This window comes from Aphis gossypii, unplaced genomic scaffold (assembly GCF_020184175.1).
Source record: "Aphis gossypii isolate Hap1 unplaced genomic scaffold, ASM2018417v2 Contig00273, whole genome shotgun sequence".
NCBI classification, from domain to species: domain Eukaryota; kingdom Metazoa; phylum Arthropoda; class Insecta; order Hemiptera; family Aphididae; genus Aphis; species Aphis gossypii.
Window position 1 is genome coordinate 32,715 of NW_026083049.1, and position 21,605 is coordinate 54,319.

The 21,605-nt window shown below is 28.4% G+C and overlaps 2 protein-coding genes across 2 annotated transcripts; one reads left to right on the forward strand and one right to left on the reverse strand.

Moving 5' to 3' along the window:
• Positions 1 to 14,391: 14,391 nt before the first annotated feature.
• Positions 14,392 to 15,212, forward strand: LOC126553578 (death-associated inhibitor of apoptosis 2-like). The gene is made up of 2 exons (XM_050208722.1): positions 14,392 to 14,701; positions 15,110 to 15,212. Exons 1-2 carry the CDS (start codon positions 14,406 to 14,408, stop codon positions 15,210 to 15,212), a joined length of 399 nt encoding a protein of 132 aa, XP_050064679.1. The 5' UTR covers positions 14,392 to 14,405.
• A 1,238-nt stretch (positions 15,213 to 16,450) lies between these two features.
• On the reverse strand, positions 16,451 to 21,557 carry LOC126553580 (uncharacterized). The gene is made up of 5 exons (XM_050208725.1): positions 21,222 to 21,557; positions 21,076 to 21,153; positions 17,191 to 17,303; positions 16,859 to 17,071; positions 16,451 to 16,607 (listed from the first exon to the last, which is right to left on the reverse strand). Exons 2-5 carry the CDS (start codon positions 21,124 to 21,126, stop codon positions 16,451 to 16,453), a joined length of 534 nt encoding a protein of 177 aa, XP_050064682.1. The 5' UTR covers positions 21,127 to 21,153; positions 21,222 to 21,557.
• Positions 21,558 to 21,605: the final 48 nt, after the last annotated feature.

Below are 21,605 nucleotides of genomic sequence, written 5' to 3' on the forward strand. Positions count from 1 at the left end.
CCACTTCAAGGATGTTCAGAAGTTGTTATGCAAACATTTGTACATTTAGCCTGATGAAATGTTCAGAGTTGTGCAACTGTGAAGATGACAATGATGTTTTCCTTACAGTTGATGTTCTATAATGAAATAATGAAAGAACAACTATTGAACAAAAAGAACAAGTATTAGATGAATTAGAAAATTCACCAAGGAGTTCAAATTCAGATTTGTCTTTATATATGTATGCTCCAGAAGAAATAACCACATTAGAAACTTGTTCAATTGTATATTTTGCAGGATATTTAGTAAAAAAATGTCTGGATTTTTTTAATTGTGACAACTGTTTGATACAATTAGTTAAAGACAATAATGCAATGAACGACAAAAATCAATTGTTAATATTGAATAAAATGTATAGAGGTGTTGTTCATGGAGGTTTGAAGACACCTAAGGATGAAATTGTAAAAATATGTAAGATATGTCTAAAATATTTTGAAAAAAATTGGGAATCTATTAAAAGTAAAAAAGGAATCATAAAAACATTAATGCAGTTAATACCTTTATCAGATATAATACCCTCATTCGACAGTCATCCATGCAAAGAACACTATTTATACATTATTCGTCTACTGTTTATAACCAAAATTTTCCATACATGTAAGCAAATTAATGAACAATCAACTAAATCAATAATATCAGCAACCAAACCACACTCCAAGTTAAGAATTTTAAACAATCAATAATATAGTTTCTGTACAATATAAATACATATGATGTATTATAATATAGTTATTGACTTATTGATTTAACACTATTTTTTTATTTGTAAGTTGTTATAAATCTGTTGTACTTATATAAACCTTATATGATTTTTAATCGATTGTTTAGTCATTTAATTTTACAAAAAACACAATTAATTGTTAATTTAAAAACTATTTGTATGAAATTAATTAATTATATACTTGTACATAATAGATACGTATTCAGTGTACATATGTAAATAAATATTGGTAATATTATGTTACATTAATAAATATTTAATATCCTAAATCTGGTTTTATAATATTCTTTACTTGATAACTCATCTAAATATAATTTGTTTTAATAGTTAAATAACTCATAACAATATGTATATAATCTTAGTTAAATTAAGTAAAATTTTAATTATTATATTTAAGTACTAGAAAAATTTATTTTGTATTAGAAATTTTTAGCTTTAAACAAGTCAACCAATTATTAGATTTTGCTATGGAGTTTTAAAGAAAATCATTCAACAATTATGACATTACCTGTGGATAAGACAATAGTTTTTTTTTGTTCATTATGTGTTCTCAAATCTCTTTCAATTAAAATAGAAATTGTTCTTAAGTTGTTAACATTCTGAAAAAAAAAAATCAAATTACTAACAAAAAAAAATCACTTAAATTAATAACTAGGTAACCAAAAATGTATAAAACTTTAAATGAATTAAAAAAGTCTATCTGCTAAGCTATCTGCTCTTCAGTTGTTGTACTTACTAATATTTTAGATTAATTCTGATAATTTCTTACATAATTTAATTCTTTATGTGTTTCATTAAGCTGTCATTTGTAAATCCAGTTTTAATGTTTCCAAATCAGTAGCAAAGTAAGGCTATTTTCTCGTATGCGCTCTACCGGCAGCATTACGATTGCAGTATGCGCTCTACTAATTATAAAATTAATGTAAGTTAATTAATAATAATTAAAAATATTAAAATAATAAATAATTATTAAAATACTTGTGCCATGTCCCTCAGAAAAGCGTTACAGTCACACACTGTATGATGTGATCTACCGGTTAAAGCAATAATTGTAGTCTGTTTTATATCTTGACACCAATAATATATCAGTTCAAGTTGTGTACTGATGCTCAATCCACTATTATTACGGCCATTTTTTTCAATGTATGTCCAAAAACTATTGTTTCTTCTAAATATATATAGGTAATTAATTAATAATATTATTTCTGAAATACTAAATAACACCTACGTTTCATACCTTATACTTTAAAATGAAATAAAATAAAAATAAATGAATTCTGAGTACACCACTGCAGTTCACAGTGCCAAAAACAAAATGAATCCAAATTAGGTACTTGAAATATAATTTTAAAAAGTTTTATTTTTGGTAAAATTCTTATTTTATGTTCCTATATATTATTATCATACTTCTATTGACAAAGGTAAAAAGATATTAGAAAAATACCAAAATCATGGGGTTTGCAAAAAATAATATCTAATCGAATATATTTTATTTACAAACAGTAACATTAAATGTTCAGTCATAATAATATTGAGGTTGTTACGTTAATAATTAATATAGTGTTAATAAAAATTACCAAAAAACAGAAATCATTTTTTAAATATTATTTTAATTAAAATTGAACGCAGAATTATTCATATTAATTATTGATCCGTGAACATACATTTTATAATTTAACTGTTTAATTAAAAAAAAAAAAATATTTCTGAGTATCACTCCACCAATTCACATTTGTATATTTTATTCACTTTAATAAACGTAACTTTAAAATAAGAATGTCATAATTATCGTGCATTAATGCCTTATAATTTAATAGTTAATACATTTTTATCTAAGAATACCTAATTAGGTACTTACAATATATCGAGCAATAGATTAATTAAGACGACTAGTTGGAACACGCTACTGCGTATTGAATTTTTGTTTGACAGGTCTTCAAAGTTCAAATCACCTATTAATTAATAAAAATTCAAATAATATTTAAACCTCCCGAAAATGATCACATTTGTTTTAAATATAATTTAAATTTTAAACTTACCTATTTGATGAAATTCATTATGATTATAATTTATAACACTGTTTTTACTTAAACACTGTAAAATATTCAGCTTATAGTGTGAAGCAAATTAAAAAACATAACATTGAAATATTGTTTACGATACTGCAGTAGAGTAATACTGTCATCATCACTACATAATTAGGTAGTCGAAAAAATAACTTTGAATAAAGATTGGTTAATTTATTTTTCTAGTGCAATAGTACACAATTATTAATTATATAGAACGACAATGCACAGATATCGCCGAGTAGGTATCAGAAATTTGAATTTGGCATATAACTGACGAGTGATAAGTGATGAAACTGCGCAGGGACAGTGACAACTGACAACTGACAATATTTCCCCGCTCACCGATACCTTAAATATTTAAGTCGTGCGTTTCTCATAGGAGTTTGACAATGAATATTATTTATTTTGGGTATTTCCAACAAGCCAGTTGTACGAGTTCGATAACACATACGTCTAGCCATTGATTAAAAATAGTATATGTATTTTATAATCAATGGTTTTACTCATTTATACTTATAAACTTCTATATATTGTATACATATATTTATTTTTAAATAAACTTATAACAAAGTTATAATGTATAAATCGCCAGACGGCGAGATATTAACTGTGGTCTGTGACAATTTGATGCAACAATGAACAAAATAACGTTAACAATAGATATTATTAGTAATCTACTTTCAGTTTTGTTGATTTAAACAATCTTATAATAATATAATATACGTAGATATTTATAAATCAAAAAAATTTACAAGTCACAATTACTTACACAGTTACACACTATACAAATATCAATGATGGGCCAACACGTTGTCGACAACTGTTGACTGTAGTCGCCGCTGTCGGGTCTCCAGGACCGCGGTCGACACGTAATCGACAAAATATTATGTGTATCTTTATGGGTGTATTGCTTTATCGGTTATAGACACTATTATTTTGATTTTTATACGTCGTTATAATTTGGATTTTGGGTAGAAAGCTATTTTTAGTGGGTATTAATAATTATTTTTCTCCGGTTGACGACGACGGCGACGACAATGTCGAGATAAACACGCGGAGGTCCCAATAATATTAAATATAATATAATATTATTATATTATGTATGTTGTCATTAATTGGCTGATAAAAATAATAATAGGTTATTTTAATAACATATGGGGAGCATTTCGCTTGAATATGTAATAATGTGTTTATGTTCGCACTGTTTGCAAACTATGGTACATTTTATATTTACATTTTGCTTTTGCATAGCATTTATTACATATTTATTTTTAAAGGTATCCATTTGGCATTTATTGATGACAAAACTATTATTATTTATTTGGTACTGTAGAATGTAGATTAATACTATAATAAATTTATAAATCTGTAATCCAAGAATGCAACACGTAGTCGACCGTCGATGTCGCGGTTCAGTTTTAGCACGGAAATGAACTATATACCAATTACCCATCATAAATACTGTGTCACTCAACGTGCTCTAGCCCAGGGATCGGCAATCTTTATGATGTCAAAGGCCAAAAAAAAAAAAAATTCGGGGGCCATATAAGTTATTTTATTTACACTTGAAATTTTTTTATCAACTAACATAGTCTGTTATTCTATAGTTCTATACGTTTATAATAATTATAAATTGTATTCGCGAGCCGCATAAAATCGCTACACGAGCTGCGGGTTGCCGACTCCTGCTCTAGAATATGGCATTTGGCAGTCTCGAATTCTTGATGGCAATGGACAATGATATAAATATATTATATGAGTACCTATCCAGCTAGGGGAGACAAGTAGCAAGAAATAAATGGGAATGTGTTGGCACAGAATATTTAATTTCATACGTCATCCAATCTTTTTATTAGTTACCTACTTATGTAATTATGTTCATTTTATATTTATGCATTACACGTTAACACATATTATTAGTAAATTGTATTCACCGATACGATATGATAATACGATACTGTTGCAGTGGCGTATTTACGGGGGGGATATGAAGGATAGATCCCCCCTTGGTATTTTTTTTACTAGTAAGTTTAATAACATTGGTAAGTGTACCCCCCACCGTCGAGGAAATTATGTTTTCCAACTTATATCCCCCCCTTGGACAAAATCCTAAATACGCCATTGTACTTGCGATAAGTATATTTTTTTTATTTTGAATATTCGTTTTAGTCGTTTTAGAGATTTAGACCAACTTAGACTCTAGATGTCTCTAAATGCAAGAAAAAAATACCCAATTTCAATCACCTTAAGATAGGAGTATGCAGCGATTTGAATATTTGATGCAGCTTTTACCTCATCTGAGGTCCATGTCCCCAGCACCACCACCTCCGAATTTTCACTCGAAACATATACCAATCGTTTGAACCTCGTTTGTACCTGATTGTACCTCAAGTATTATCGTTTGTACCTCAACAGTTTTCAAATTATCCCTACTTCGATTTTGGGGGTGCCGCGGAAACGCTAGCACCCCCACCTTTGAATTTTTACTCGAAACCTATACCAATTGTTTGTACCTCGTTTGTACCTGATTGTACCTCAAGTAAAATCGTTTGTACCTCAACGGTTTTCCAATTATTCCAAACTTTTGGTGGGGGTGCTGGGGAAACGATAGCACCCCCCTTTGAATTTCTAGTTTAAAACCATATTAATCGTTTGTACCTCGTTTGTACCTGATTGTACCCCAAGTAAAATCGTTTGTACCTCAACGGTTTTCCAATTATTCCAAACTTTTAGCGGGGTTGCTAAGGAAACCCTGCTAGCACCCTTATTTCTAGTTACTTTATACCCACTTACCTGATATTTAAAATTTATAGTTTTTACCAGTGGTAGAGTAGCACTACTTCATTACCTATATCTTTTAGTATGCAATAATATACAATAAAATACAATTATAATTTGCAGTAATTTAAATTAACAATTTTAAAAATTTTAAACTTGCATGTATTTACGTTGTTCAATAGGTTATATTTTATAGATTGGGGCGTATAAAAAAAAATGTTTAACACCTACCTCCCGAAATTCTATAATACGTCATAATACCATTTATTATTTAAAATATAAACACATATTATACTTAATACAAAAGTAGGTACTACACTCACCGGAAATAGTGGCTCGTATTATGACGACTGTGTATATTACCTACTAATGAAGTACGTAACAGTATTACATTACATATTATGTAATAACTGTGAAATAAAATTTTAAATTATTTTTAATTTAATTAAATTTAGTTAAATACTAAAATACACTAAATTAAATCGCAATATCGAAAATTGGTACCTATAATACAACTTAAGTATTTTTTAAGGGTAAAGAGTTGTTTTAAAACATGTTTACCAATAGTAGTAAAATACGACTGAAATTGAAGAATTTTATTTTATATAATATAATAATACAAATGATGATTTTTAAGATATATTAATATTAAACAAGTGTTGGTTTTTACATTTATAAAAAAAAGTGTTGATTTTTACATATTTTTAATAAGTCAATAACTAACCTAATAACATTTTTCAAAATATTCTTTTGAGATATAAATAAATCTTAAATTATTTGCTATTATAATATCATGTTCCTATTATTATTATTTTAATTAATTAACAGGCAATTTGTACTATCTCCCCATACATTTTAATTACTTAAAATTTGTACCCTCCTTTGTTAATATTCTTGCTATATAATAAAATTACTTTATAATTAAAATTGTAAAATATAACTAATACTTAATACATAAGTAGGTACTATCAGGGACGCCCCGCAAAAATGTAACTCAGGGGGGGGGGGGGGCAAAAAAATTGCAAGTACCTAAATAGGTACTTATGGGATGATTTATCGCTTCATCTTTCATCTACTAATACTTTGTAATAGTATCAATATTACAGTATCATTAATAATTTTTTAAAAAGCTTAACTCATTTAAGTTTATATAAAATAACACTATTAATTCTTATATTTATTGGAAAATATAAAATAAAGTGTAAACTAAAAACAAATTTTTGTGAATGAATATTTACATATTACCTAAATCATATTTTTTTATTTTATTCAAAAAGTAATGACAATCTTCTTTTGTTTGAAGCAAATTAGTTAAATGAATCATCAATTTGTTGATTAAAAAATTGTATTTTAAATAAATTTTTTATTTGATTTAAAAATTAACGATAAATGTACCTAAAAATAATAATGTAATAATATCTGTCAAAAAGTTTCAATTGCCGTCGACGACGGGATGGTTTTATAATTTATAATCGCGTATGCTTTCCAAGTATTTTGATTTTATTATTATGTTTTTCATACACGATTCATATATAATATAGATAATATTATTATTTTATATTATTCGACAATAATTAAAATCGACTATTTTCAATTACTTTGACTCGTCCGTGCCAACAGGCAATCTGTATAGGAACCAGACAAAAATGACTTAGCGATTTAAAATGATCGTAATGTTTTTTTTTTACGATTAAATATTTCCTTTATGACTTGTTAGATACAAGGATTGTCCAATAGTCGCTTAATACCTAAGACCAGCTTTATGTAAAAAATTTCCATTTTTGTAACTAACACGAAAAATCTCAGGGGGGGGCAATGGCGCCTACTGGCCCCCCTTCCTGGCATCCCTGGGTACTATACACTCACTGAGAATAGTGGCACGTATTATGACAACTTGAATACTAAAATATATTAAATTAAATTTTAAATATCCAAAATCAGTTCCTATAATACAACTTAAGTATTTTTTACGCGTGAAGAGTTATTTTTAAGCATGTTTACCTACTATTGTTCTATTGTAAAATAAGACTGAAATCGAAGAATTTTATATTTTACCTTTATTGTGAATTAATCACTCTGTATAATACCCATTTATTTGAATTGTTATTTTTTAGATAAAATGAATTACATCAAATAGTTTATTTGAGTACTTTATTCTAAATATAAAGGTTTAATTTAAATATAACTATTAATACAGTATATTATAAATATTATTTATTTATTACTATAGGTATACGTATATAATTGTTTAAGTCGACTTACCTTTTAAATTTTTTAACTACGCCCCCAATAGTGGATGTATTGACCGCAATAATAATATTATAACACCTAACCTTGACCTAACGCCTCGAATCGCACGGATAGGCAACTCTATGTGCGCGACGACACCAAGGAACGGGAATGGAGTAATTAACAACTATGGGAATTAGGATGATGCAGTTTAGTTATAGGGGGGGGGTCTCTGTGATCGATCCGGTCTGGTGCAATGATCACAGAGAGTACAATTTCGGGACACAACTTAACACTAAACTTAAACTACTTGACGTCGGTATGTGATGGTCCGCTGAAGACCCGGGCTGAACGCACTCGACGACCTGGGCGGCCTCTCACACAACAGAGTAGTTGCTGGCGGACTTACGCGACGACAATACCGATGATGATACGATGATGGACCAGCGACACACCGTAGTCGGAAGATGCTATGATGTATGAACTGAATGAGGCAATAATGTGGCAAATAAACTTACAAAATGTGTCGTGGTATGAGGGCTTTATTTTGTGTCCTCACAATTTACATATAGGTGATTGTAGATCACCAAAGAATAATAATAATAATAATAATAATAATACACAAATTCTTGCGCTCAATGCGACTTACAAAAGTATTAAAAAAGGCAACAAACAATTTTTAGAGCAATTACGTACAACGCTGCAATAGCGGAAAAAGAACAACAAAAGTACGTACGGCACGTAACGAATACAACAAGAAGACATAGTAAAAATGGCGTTGGCCGCAGAATAATAACAATAATAATAATAATAAGTGACATCAGTAATATGAGACAAGATAACAAAATAAAAGAAATATGATATTAAATATCTGCGGAAAAAGGCCGACCAATAATTAAATAATATAATAAGAGACAAAGAGAATAAATATACAGATAACAATACTATTATAATAATTAAACAATTAACATAAAAGACGGAGTGGAGTGCGGGGAAAAAGGAAGATGAGATTGCAAGCGGTGTCGTCGCGCGGCGATTAGGTAGTAGGCAGGTATTTAATGGTCGTGGCGCTAACACTTACTCTCTACCTAAATATTCCTATCATTTTTCAATTAATTTCAGGTGTGTACTCAAAGGTACCAAATTGATTTTAAACTATTAAACTCAATGTTTGTTTATGATTCTGAACGGGAATGGTCGTTCAGTCTATATATTATTTTACTATATTTTTAAGTAGGTTTTCATATTTATCTAAATATAAGTAATTAAATTTTTATTTGTAACGGTTTTTTATAACACATTTTTTATTAAATTGAAAATTTAAAAATGATTTTGTAATTAAAAATGTATAAAATGTTCAACTTTTATAGATTATGATTGAAAATTTAATAGAAGGTTCCACTTAAGTAGATAATTGTGTACACAAAAAAAAACTTTTATTTTTTTTTTATTTACAATCTGTATATAAGTTATACAATAAGTAAATTTTAGAATATATCTACAAGGCATGGGGATGTGATAGAAGGGGGCGTCCAGTGACATTACTTCAAAAGTAACTCTTTATTATGGTTTTATTTAAACATTGTATTAATTTTTTACTTTTTTTTTTTTGGCTGATTATATGAGTAAATCGCGTGACCAGTTACGTTTTAGGCGGCGAGGAGGATTGTTGAGAATGGTTGTAGAGGAAAGATTCGAAATAAGAGGGTTAGGGTGATTATGTGTGTGCGCGTGGAAGTTTGAATACCTAATAAATGTGTGTGAGAGTTAGTTAAGTGCAGATGTTGAGGTCATTATGTAATGTGTTGTTGCTGACATACCACAGAGCTTTAGTTATTAATCTTAATTTAATTGACAGAAAAAGCACAAAAATTATAAGTCCAAAAAAAATGTGACATACAATTATTTTAAATAGAATTATTAATATTGGTGGTTATTTTCACCGGACAAATGTAACATGTCCGAACTTACACTATTTGGCAAAAACGAAAAATTCAATTTTGGACTTACTAAGATTGACCAAATAGAATTATTGATAAATCTATTTTTAAATCATAACATATCCGGAGATATTATCAATTTTATCGTGAACTACATCGTACCACTTTTGTCATAACCGCATTGGTTGTTGACGATTAAGCTTATTATGTACATTATAATAGTGTTAATATTATTTTCTACAAAACTATTCATTTGTGTGTAATAATTTAAATTTATTTTCAACGTCATAATGGTTTATGATTAAACTTAAAGATATTATTTTGCGTAATATTATTTATTGTTTATAATACTTAATTACCTAAAAAATTACCTAATTTTTTTTTTTTTTTTGTGTGTCGACAACATTTGGAGCAGTAAAAATGTTTCGATTTTTGACTTCAGCCCCTCTTTGAAAAGGAAATTGAATCTAGTTGGTACTTTGAGGGGTCAATAGTTAACAATTTTCAATATTTTTTAAATGAATCGGCAAAAACCTTAAAAAAATGAGGGAAAAACGGGATTTTTTACGCAAAACCAGTTTTCGTCAAAATCGAATTTTTTATTTTGCTATAACTCAAAAACTTTTCTATGTAAATACTTGAAATTTTCACCAAATGTTTATATTAGCGTTCTCCATACACAGTTAAATTTTCAAAGAATTTTTTGAAATTATTTATAGACAATTGAAATTTTCAATTTTTCTAAGTATTTTTTTTTTTAATAACGATAAAAAGTTTTTGGTTGACCAGAAAATCTTGAAAATTTAATACAAGGTTTCTTATAAGTTGTTCTTAAAGTGATAAAAAAAAATCCGAAATCGTTGGTTACAATTTTTTTTTATAAGTGCTTAAAGTTCGAATTCATATGAAATATGTCAAAATTGCGAAAATTTGCAAGTAATTTTGTGGTTGGAAAATCGTAAATGAGTGTTTTAAATTTAAATTTTTACAAAACCGCGTTAAATAACGGTTTAGCCTCAAACGATTTTTGATATTTGTTGTTATTCAAATAGTATAAGTCGTAAATACTTAAAAATTTTACCAGTTATTTAGATTGTAATTTTCTTTACGTGATTTAATTTTCAAAATATTTTGACTTTTTTTGAGCTATTTATAGACAAATGAAATTTTCAATTTTCCTAAGAATTTTTTTTTTTGAAGTGTCGATAAAATTTTTACGAATAAACGTCCGAGTTCACGATTTTATAACATTAAATAATTACGGACGACGTTTTCTACCAGAAATATTGCTTCAAATAATGACAAGATACCTTTTTTGTTGTTTTTTGAATTTTGTTCCTTACGGTTTAAAGTTCAAAGAACTTAGCGATTTTTGAGCTATTTATAGATATTTAAAATTTGGGTTATTTACTTGTATTAGCCTTACCTAGACATGATAAAATTTTCAAAACACTTAAGCGACTTTTGAGAACTTTTAAAAATATATAAATATTTTTGATAAGTACCTACTAATTTTTTTTTTTGTCTGTAAATAGTTAAAATAATACTTCCCCCCTCCTTAATATCATATTTCTAAAACTTATTTTCTTTGCCTTGATAATCAAATATACTTACTGCATACGTGTAGGTAAGTAGATAGGTACATTAAACATTTTAAAACTATTTGTAACAAATTTGGCTATCATAACTATGTGTTTTAGAGGTACCTATTTATTTTTTTTACGATATAACAAATTATAGATTGTTGATTATGTATAATGCTATCCACCGAACCGAACTCAGAATCGTTTTTGTTAGCAATGGTATACTGTTGCTCATAGATAAAAATTAAATAAACTTATGTTACCTAACTTACAGACTTCTCACTAAACCAGTTACTGTACTCAATTTGTAGTTGAAAAATCATAAAATGTCTTGTGCTTATATCTAAGGCTAAAAAGTTAAGAAAAATAGAAAAATGTTATGATCATTTGAATTTTAAATTTTTACAAAATTGCGTAACGATAACGATTTATCCACAAATGATTTTTAAATATTTGTTATTATTTAAAATGTATAAGTCGTAGATGCACAAACGTTTAGTTTAATCAAAAATTCAAACTTCAAAAATGGGGGAGTTAATAATGAAATGGACCTACTTTGTAGGTATAATTCATAAAAATGTTTGTATAAGTGGCTAAGAGTTGAAAATTTAATACAAGATTATCCATAAGTTTTGATTGCAATAATTATGAAACAACTTAAATTTTGATGTATTCAGGCCATTAAAATATAAACCACCTTATCACCAACCACTGGAAATCATATCTAGGCTGAAAAATCATCTCCGATCAGAATCGTTTTTTTGTATACAATGATACTTATCACTGGATTCAAATTTAATACATCCATTATAGTAACTTACTATACAGTAGAACATTACTCACTTGATCACTTTTTTTATTTTTTATTTTATATAAATTCTCGAAAATATGTAAATTAACTAAAAATAAATTCTAATTATGTTTTTCAATTTTAATTTAATTTTAGTTTATCCATTCCAATTTTAAGTATAGTTTTATTTAACCCTTGCTAGGTGACTAAATTACAAAATTTAAAATGCCACCTACATCAAAAATTGACTTCGATCAAATCCACAAGGTTTTAGTAGAGAGAAAATCTGATATATTTGACAAGGAAACAAAGCTGCTGAAAAGTCCTAATGATGCATGCTGGAAGGATATAATTAATCAATTAAATTTTAATATTTCACACAAGTATTTATATTTGATTGTTAAAGAAAATAGACATGATATTTTGACAAAATTAAAACCCACTCTCGATGTATATATGCAAAGTAATCAGAAAGATGTAAGTGAATCAGAAAGCTCTGAAGAACCCTTTGGAGACTACGATGACTTTAATAGTGAATCAAAATTAAATTTCAAGATGACACTATCTAAAGAACATTGGGAGTCAATTTATGATTCTGTAAACTCTCGGGTTTATAAAAGGTCAGATGGGAAAAGTATGTATCGTGAATATCAAACTCTAAAACCTTACGAATGGTCTCCGATAATACACAACTATTTTTATGCTTTAACTAAACTTCCATGTTGCATAAGTTATAAAAATGCCAAAGTATGTCCAAATGGCGAGGTTTTCCTTAAGATAAATGGAAAATGCACTGTGTGCTTAAGTAGATTTCAAGGAGTAATCATTGATCAACCACTATCTATAGATATTGTAATCATAAAGTGTATATACCAAGGTGATTTTAAACATTGCAAAAGTTCTAATAAAAGAAAACTAATTGGAAATAAACGGGAGTTATTAAAAAAAAAACTAATAACCGAAAATCAATCTGCTGCTTATGTACAACGTGTTGAAGCAATGGGCATGATGGAATATGGAGATAAAGAGCCCAGTAACTTGCCAACTACAAATGCTCTTCGAATTCTCAAGCATAAAGCATTGAAGGAAGAACAAGTAAATTCTGACCCAGTTATCGCACTGTCAATATTAAAAGGGGCTTCACCATATAATAATATAATTAAAGATATATCATATGATAAATTTTTTGTACATTATTGGGCCTCCACAGAAATTAACTCTTATCGACTTTATGCAAAAAGTACAGACGTTCCAAGATTATCAATCGACGCTACAGGAGGTATAGTGAGAAGACCGACATTAATATCTGGGAGGCAAACGTCAAATATATTTTTATACCAAATTGGAGTGAGAGATCCAAAAACTAGTTGTCAATTTGCTGTAGGACACATGTTGTCGGAGAAACATGATCATAACACAATTTCATACTGGCTATCGGAATGGCTGAGAAGTAAAATTCCTCAGTAGTATAAATATGGGGCGTCTGGCTCCATTTTTCAGCGGAGATGAAAAAAGTTTGAGGGGGTATGGTCCCCTTGCAGTGTAAGAAATTCCCGCTGTAAAATGGAGCCAGACGCCCCATGGTTTTTCTAACCATTTCTTAGTATAAATATGGGGCGTCTGGCTCCATTTTTCAGCGGAGATGAAAAAAGTTTGAGGAGGTATTGTCCCCTTACAGTGTAAGAAATTCCCGCTGTAAAATGGAGTCAGACGCCCCATGGTTTTTCTGAAAAAAAACTTAGGTAAGTAATTCTCCCTTCCACATGTTATTTGATTTGATTTCACATGCATTTCAATTTTTTTAATATAATCAGTTTAGTATATAACTATACATGCACAAGTAATATACTTAGTTTATAAATATGCGTTGAAACGATCATATCTGTGTAAATAGCATCTGTGTTTCACGTTTATTTAAGTTATTACATTTATTTCTATTCGTGTTTAATTTAAAACATTTAGTTTGTTACTAACGGTTGAACAATTAAGTCGTGTTATATTTTTTTTATTATTTCTCTGATAAATTAGCTTATTGATTTGTTTTTTTAAGTATTTATCTTGATATACATCTTAATTAAGTCTTGTTATATTTTTTTATTATTTCTCTGGTAAATTAGCTTATTGATTTGTTTTTTTTAAGTATTTATCTTGATATACATCTTAATTAAGTCTTGTTATATTTTTTTTATTATTTCTCTGGTAAATAAGCTTATTGATTTGTTTTTTTAAGTATTTATCTTAAGCTTTATTGTAACCATGAATTTACAGAAATTTTCCAACGATTTTCCATCTTTAGTTTATTTAGTACGAAATAATTCATATCCAGTACATTCAGATTATACCACATTTATGTCAAGATTAAAAACATATAACTCATATCCATCTACTTCATGTCAAAATAAATATTCGTTAGCTGAATCTGGTTTAAAATATACCGGTGTAGGTGATATAGTTGAATGTTTTTTCTGTGGACTTGTCTTACAAAAATGGTCAAACGATGATATACCATGGGTCGAACACGCAAAATGGAATCCTAAATGTATATTTGTATTACTATTGACGCGGCCCCGCGTAATAGCCATTTGAATTCAAACGGCATTTACGCGGAATGCCGCTAATTACTTTTCTTACCAACCGCCAGATGACGACGGACGACACCGACGTGCGATAACCGGGAACCGCGAACCGGACCGAGACGAACCAGTCTTGAGACCCGCGCTTACTAGCACACAACTAGTCGACTACCCCCCTTTTCTCTTTCTTTTCACCACAACTTTTCTTCTTACAGGTTTTTTTTTTACTATTCACTTGAGCTTGCTCTTACTGTTTTTTTTTTCGTTTTAAATAAATATCTCCCACTTACCCACAACCCGCGGTTTTAGTGTTTTTTTATTTATTTTCCTTCCCTCAAAACTCAGCTCCTACACTCGTGACGCCGTGCCCACACCAGGACCCGCGTCACTATGTAAAGGAAATGAATTTATAGAAAATGTAAAAAACGAATATGTAAAAGCTAGCCATGTTTATGATTGTAAGTCTAAATCAAATGATATTACTTGTTAGTTTACTTTGATGTTTCTTATTACTTATAATTTATTTGTATTTCAAAATAAATATTGAATTAATCAACTTAAATGTGTTAATATTTGATTTTATACCTCGTGAACTTGTTGTCAAGTAAGATAACGCGTCTAATTATAATTAAATATATTAGATTTAAAAAAATTGCAGTTTCGGGTTCGACAGATCAGGTAAGTAATTCTCCCTTCCACACGTTATTGATTTGATTTCACGTTCACTTCAATTTTTTTTAATGTGATCAGTTTAGTATATAACCATACATGTACAAGTAATACACTTAGTTTATAAATGTGTGTTGTAACGATCATATATGTGTAAATAACATCTGTGTTTTACGTTTTTTCAGTTATTACATTTATTTCTATTCGTTTTTAAAAATTATCATCAGAAATCGTCTATATCAAAAAGATCACGTGGTCATACAATATGAATCCATCAATTGTTGTCGCAAAATCAATATTCAGTATTAGACCTTTTAACAAGAAAAGTGTAACGGTTGGATTTTTGGTTAATAAAACGATTTCTGTTATTGTAATACTAGAATGTAATGTTACTAAAAAATTGTTAACCTTCGATTTACTTCAGTGGTGTACACTAATGTGTGATAGCAATTATAGTTCAATAACTAATAATCTACATACTAATTGTAAACGTGTGAAAATAACTGATAACATATATTATTCAGTCAATTTAAATCAGTTAACTATTAAATTGCATGTTAATGATCATTTTATTACCTTATCATATACTGATTTACATCGTTTAAAACAATTACAACAATGTATCGATTCACATATTGTAGAAAAGCAGAAAAAGTTGGTTTCATATCAGTCAACTTTTGATACCGTATATTCATTAATTAGAGCAGACATCAATATTCTACCATCATCTTGTCAGCGAAATGATTTTACTAATCAGTATATTCAAAATTTTGACTTTAGCATGTGGTATACAGAACGATGATTCTTGTTTTATATATGAAATACTTCAATTCCACAATAATTCACTATCAGATATGATATTATATGATTTAATGACGATTTAAAATAAAATTTGTATTGAACTTTATACCATTATAATTGTTATAATTACTCTAAGAATTGATTTCAATATTATAGTAAAAGAATAAGATTAATTAATTTTATCAATTTTAATAATTTTATTAAATGTCATAATATACTACCAATAAAAAATTTTTACATAATAATATATTTGCATTTTTATTTTTTACTGTTTTTCACAATCTTCCGTTTCGGATCCGATGAACATCGATTTAAAATTGTGCGAATAAGTTCATTTATTTTGATCGATATTTCGTTATCAGCAGGAAAGTTATTGCTAGTGTACAACTTCACACTAGCTTCAGAATGTTTCCATCTATTATAAAAAATCATTATTTAATAATATTCGTAATATGTTTTATTATTTAATTATGTTATAGTTAAATATCAACGATAAAATCCTCAATCTTATTATTTTAATTAGAATTTAATAATTTATTTGTGTTGAATAATAATAGGTAACGGTCAAATTAAAAAAATAATCTGGTGATCAATAAATGATTGTATCGCTGTTGTTTAACTATAGTTCATCATTTAATCATTGATTTTTTTTATTATGATTTTTACCTTTCAAGTGACGGAATGTCCTTTATAACACTAGTTTTATAATGTTGAATGACGTAGTAGTCATCGCATTTTGGCGCTACTGGACACCGAATCGTATACGTGTAATTTCCTTCCGTCAATGTTATTGAGTTAGAAACGTTATCTTCAATATTTCCTTTCGAAATTACACTAGGTAAGGCATCCTTGTACGTCTCTATTGATTCTGTTCGCTGCTATACATTCATATATATTTATATTAAAAATGAAATGTGTGGTGTGTGTGTGTGTGTGTGTGTGTGTGTGTGTGTGTGTGTGTAATATTTAAAAAAATAATACAATACAAATATTATTACCTTTCCAGCCTTAGACATTTTAACTTTTGGTTCAGTATCATTTTTTTTTTTTTATTCTGCATTTTTACCGGTTTTAAAGAAGATGATAGTGTTGATAGCATACTACTTTCATTCTATTATTTAATAATAATATATTAATATCATACACACACATACATAAACAAATAGGTATAGGTACTTACAGTGGTGTAAGTTGGGCCAAATTTTGGGGGTTGCAAAAGTTTTCAAAATATCTCAGATCCATGAGTAGCTTTGCTCCCCCTCCCCCAAAACTCCCATCATTTTTTTTTTACCAATTTACAGACTATTTACCTAAATTAATTAAATATAATATATTGAAAAAAAAATGTATATTTTATTTTATTCATGAACTACAATAGATATTAAATACATTCAAAGATTGAATCGTCGACCTCTAATTTCAGCAGCTCTACAGAATTTTGTAATTATTTCCTCTTGATTTATCTGACCAGATCTGTCACGTTCTATTTGAATTAATCCAAGGTTACTTAACCGCTCCTGTCCCATTGTAGTTCTTAAGTAATTTTTTAATCTCTTAAGCGTTGAAAAGGATCTTTCACAACATGCAGAATTAGTTGGTATTATCAGGAATAGTTTAAATAAATTTGCTAAACTTGGAAAACCAACTTCATTATCTCCTGATAAAAGGTAATTAATTCTAGACTGCATCTTATCTTCGTTATTAGAAGCTTTATACATTCGATTAAATATTGAAGTTTCTGAAACAAGGGCATCTTCATTAAAATCATATATCTTGCTGACTTCTTCAAATGATACTTCTTTTGGATTATCATTTAATAATATATCTTGCATGCAATTCAAAATATGCAAATCATTTTCTTCAAACCGTACATTCATGTCATTTATAATGTTGTCGAGAACAGCATAATAAATATTAACTTTGTAATGATCTTTTACAGATGTATTCTCTGGTTGTTTTGATCCACCTCCAAGTTTAGCTGGATTTTTTTTTTTCTAGAAAGTTTTGGAGAATCTATATCATTTTTTTTTCTTAAAATATTTATTTTATTCCAAATGGCATTGAATTCTTCTTCACTGCGCATAATTGACAATTTTTGTATTGTTGCTTTTGTCATTGATTGAACATTACTATAAATTACAGAACTGTTTTGTAAATATTTTGATAAAATATTGGTAATAGACATAACTTCTTTTAAAAAATGTATACAAAATAAAAACTCAAATGTATTTATTGATCCAAGTAATGAGTTGGCATCAGACCCATATACAACATCGGTTTCTGAAATATTCTCTAGAGTATTAACCACAGCCTTAAAATTGAAGACAATAGCATTTAGTGAATCAATACGACTACTCCATCTAGTGTCACTGAGACTTTTTAAAGTAGTAGGGCCATCAGTAGTACTTATATGTAATGTTGAACGCATTTTTTCAAATAATGCTTGCCGTTTAGATGATGCGCCAACAAAATTATGTAATACATTTAGTGTACCAAAGACATTTCTTACTTGACAAACTTGTTTAGCCAAATCTACTAGACATAAATTTAGTATATGTGCATTACAATGGACATATATCGCTAAAGGGTTTTCTACTTTAATCCTTGCTTGCACTCCTTTGTATGATCCACGCATTGATGCCGCACCGTCATAACACTGACCTCTTAAATTTTCTAATTTGAGCCCATGAGAAATCAAAGTAGTTATTATCAGTTCGGAAAGTGTTTTTCCATCTGTATAATCTGTTTTAAAAAAACCAAGAAAAGCATCAACTGGACAAAACTTTTTTGAAACATATCTGACAACAATTGAAACTTGCTCATGTTTGGACAGATCTTGGGTTTCATCAACTATTATACTGTAAACCCCAGCTAGTAGAACATCATCAATTATATTTTTTAGAACACTATCAGCCATATACTCAAGAAAAATATTAGAATAATCACCACTAACATAACGAAACGTTTTTTCTTTCTCTATATAGTAACGTTTTAAGATATCATTATCTTTGGCACGGAGTGTTAACAATTCTTGAAAGTTTCCCTTATTTGATGATTCTTCATCTTCTCTGTGGCCTCTGATGGCTAACCCTTGTCGAGCACAGAAAAGTAGAGTATCTAATAGACACTTAAAGTATTCCCTATTATCAGCAACTGTTTGTTTGTGATGTACATTGACTTGACTTGCAACACTTCCATAATTTGTAGTAGTTTTATATCCTACTAACTTAGCACTAGCGTCTTTGTGAGCCATTGAATTTTCATGCTGTGGAAAAGATTTGAAAGAAGCTTTTGACCATTGGTGAAAACCATCACTGATAAATGTTGAATCAGAAGTTTTTGAAGGAAAAGCACGACAGTAAAAACAATATGCCGCATCTGTAAAGGGACTATATTCTAACCACGGAAATAATTGATACCAATCTGAACGAAACTTTCTTCCATTACGTTTTGGAAAAACAATATTGCATGGTTGATAAGGTCCATTTCCACTTGACAACAAAAACAATGCATTCCTTTTACCTTCATTGCCTTTTCCTGGATCTCCAATATTAAATTCACAATCCTAAATTTAAAATAAAAATGTTTAATAAATTGTTGTTCATAATAGTTGATAATTATAAATATTCAGATATACTACTAAAATAAAAATTGAAAAAGTAATTGTTTGTTACATGTTAAGTTATTTGTTGTCAATTCCATAATAATTATGTTATATTGGTTAAAACATATATAATGATTTGAAATACATAATTATTACCATTTTAATTTTCTTAGTAGAACCATTTTTTGATATGTTGTCTTCCTTGTGTTTGTGTATTGGCTAAAATAAATATTTAAATAATGTCATCATAGGTATTTGTGATATAATGTATTTAAAAAGAAACTAAGTACCTACTTAACAATTAATACTTCAATTATAATCAATTAATTAAACTACCTACGACCCAACTACCTATTTAAAATTATACAAATTGCAATATTTAATTTATATTAAATAGTATTGTAATGTAAATTTTAAAACTATCGACTTTATTATTTCGTGTAAGTGTATCATGTAAGTGGTTTTACACTTGTCAATAAAAAATTATTTCATTATAATGAGCTAAAGTTTCCAAATTCCAAAAGTATTAAATAAAAATAAAAATTTTAAATCAATATAAAACTTACCTCTGATGCCAATATCTTATTTGTCTTAAATAAATACTTATCCATAACAATTTAAATGGAATATTTTCAAACTTAAAAAGTTTAAGCTGCTTCAACAATTCTTCACTTGCACACGTGTTTGGAACATTTAATAATGTCAATAAAAATGATATACAAAATCCACATTATACATAGCACATACGAACATACACATAAGAAAACATCATGGTAGGATATGGTAAGGCAGGGCATAAGGAGTAGTGAATATTGTAGAACTGCAGACAATAAACTATTTAAGTTATAAATAATTTTTGTAAGAAAAATGTTTCTATAATAATATAATACGATTATTGATTATACGAACAGTTTGTAACGATCATAATATTATCTTATAGCCATAAACAAAAAAAAAAAACATAAGAATATTATTAAGAATAACTAAAAATAGACAATAATATGCCGGCTATGGCGTGAAATCCGATTATTCGAATACGTAAAATACTGTTCTCATGGGTTCTCAAAATATGAGTTTATCTTAAATAATTTTAACTGAAACCAAATTATAAATAGTAACTAATTAGTAATTATTAGATCAAAAAACTTTTCATTTACAATAATTGTTATATTTCAGAAATTTCTGGGGTCGCAATACAATACCTTTGCGACCCCGGTACTTATCAGGGGTCGCAAGTGCGACCCCTTGCGACCCCCAGTTTACGCCACTGGGTACTTACATCATCATTTGAAGAGCTTTCGCCTGCAGATACATTAGTATAGTACGACATATTATTTTTTATATATATTAAATATACCTTAAATAAAAATGATAATCAGTATAAGTTTAATTTTTAATATAACAGATTGTTTAAAAAACATTTACCTGATCAAATTGTGTTACTTGGTTTGTTATCGACTTGTAGCAAACGGATATATTACGGTATGAAACGACGAAACATAAAATGTATAGACAATGTTGAGATTTAACACTAACTATAATCAATGTCTACTGATCACTTATATACAGATTTGTAAGGTTGTGGTATCATATGGTGTGATCATAGTTTTACCTACTCTATAAAATAACTGTGGTAGCGTTGTAATATGGCGTGATCATAGTTTTACCTATTCTATAAAAAAAATTACTGTAGTCAAAGTTTAATATGGCGTGATCACATATCACACCACTGGATCATACTATAAATCTGGTTCATAATCATTCAATGTTTTTAGACTTATAGTCATTTACAAAGTGCTCTTGAGTAGG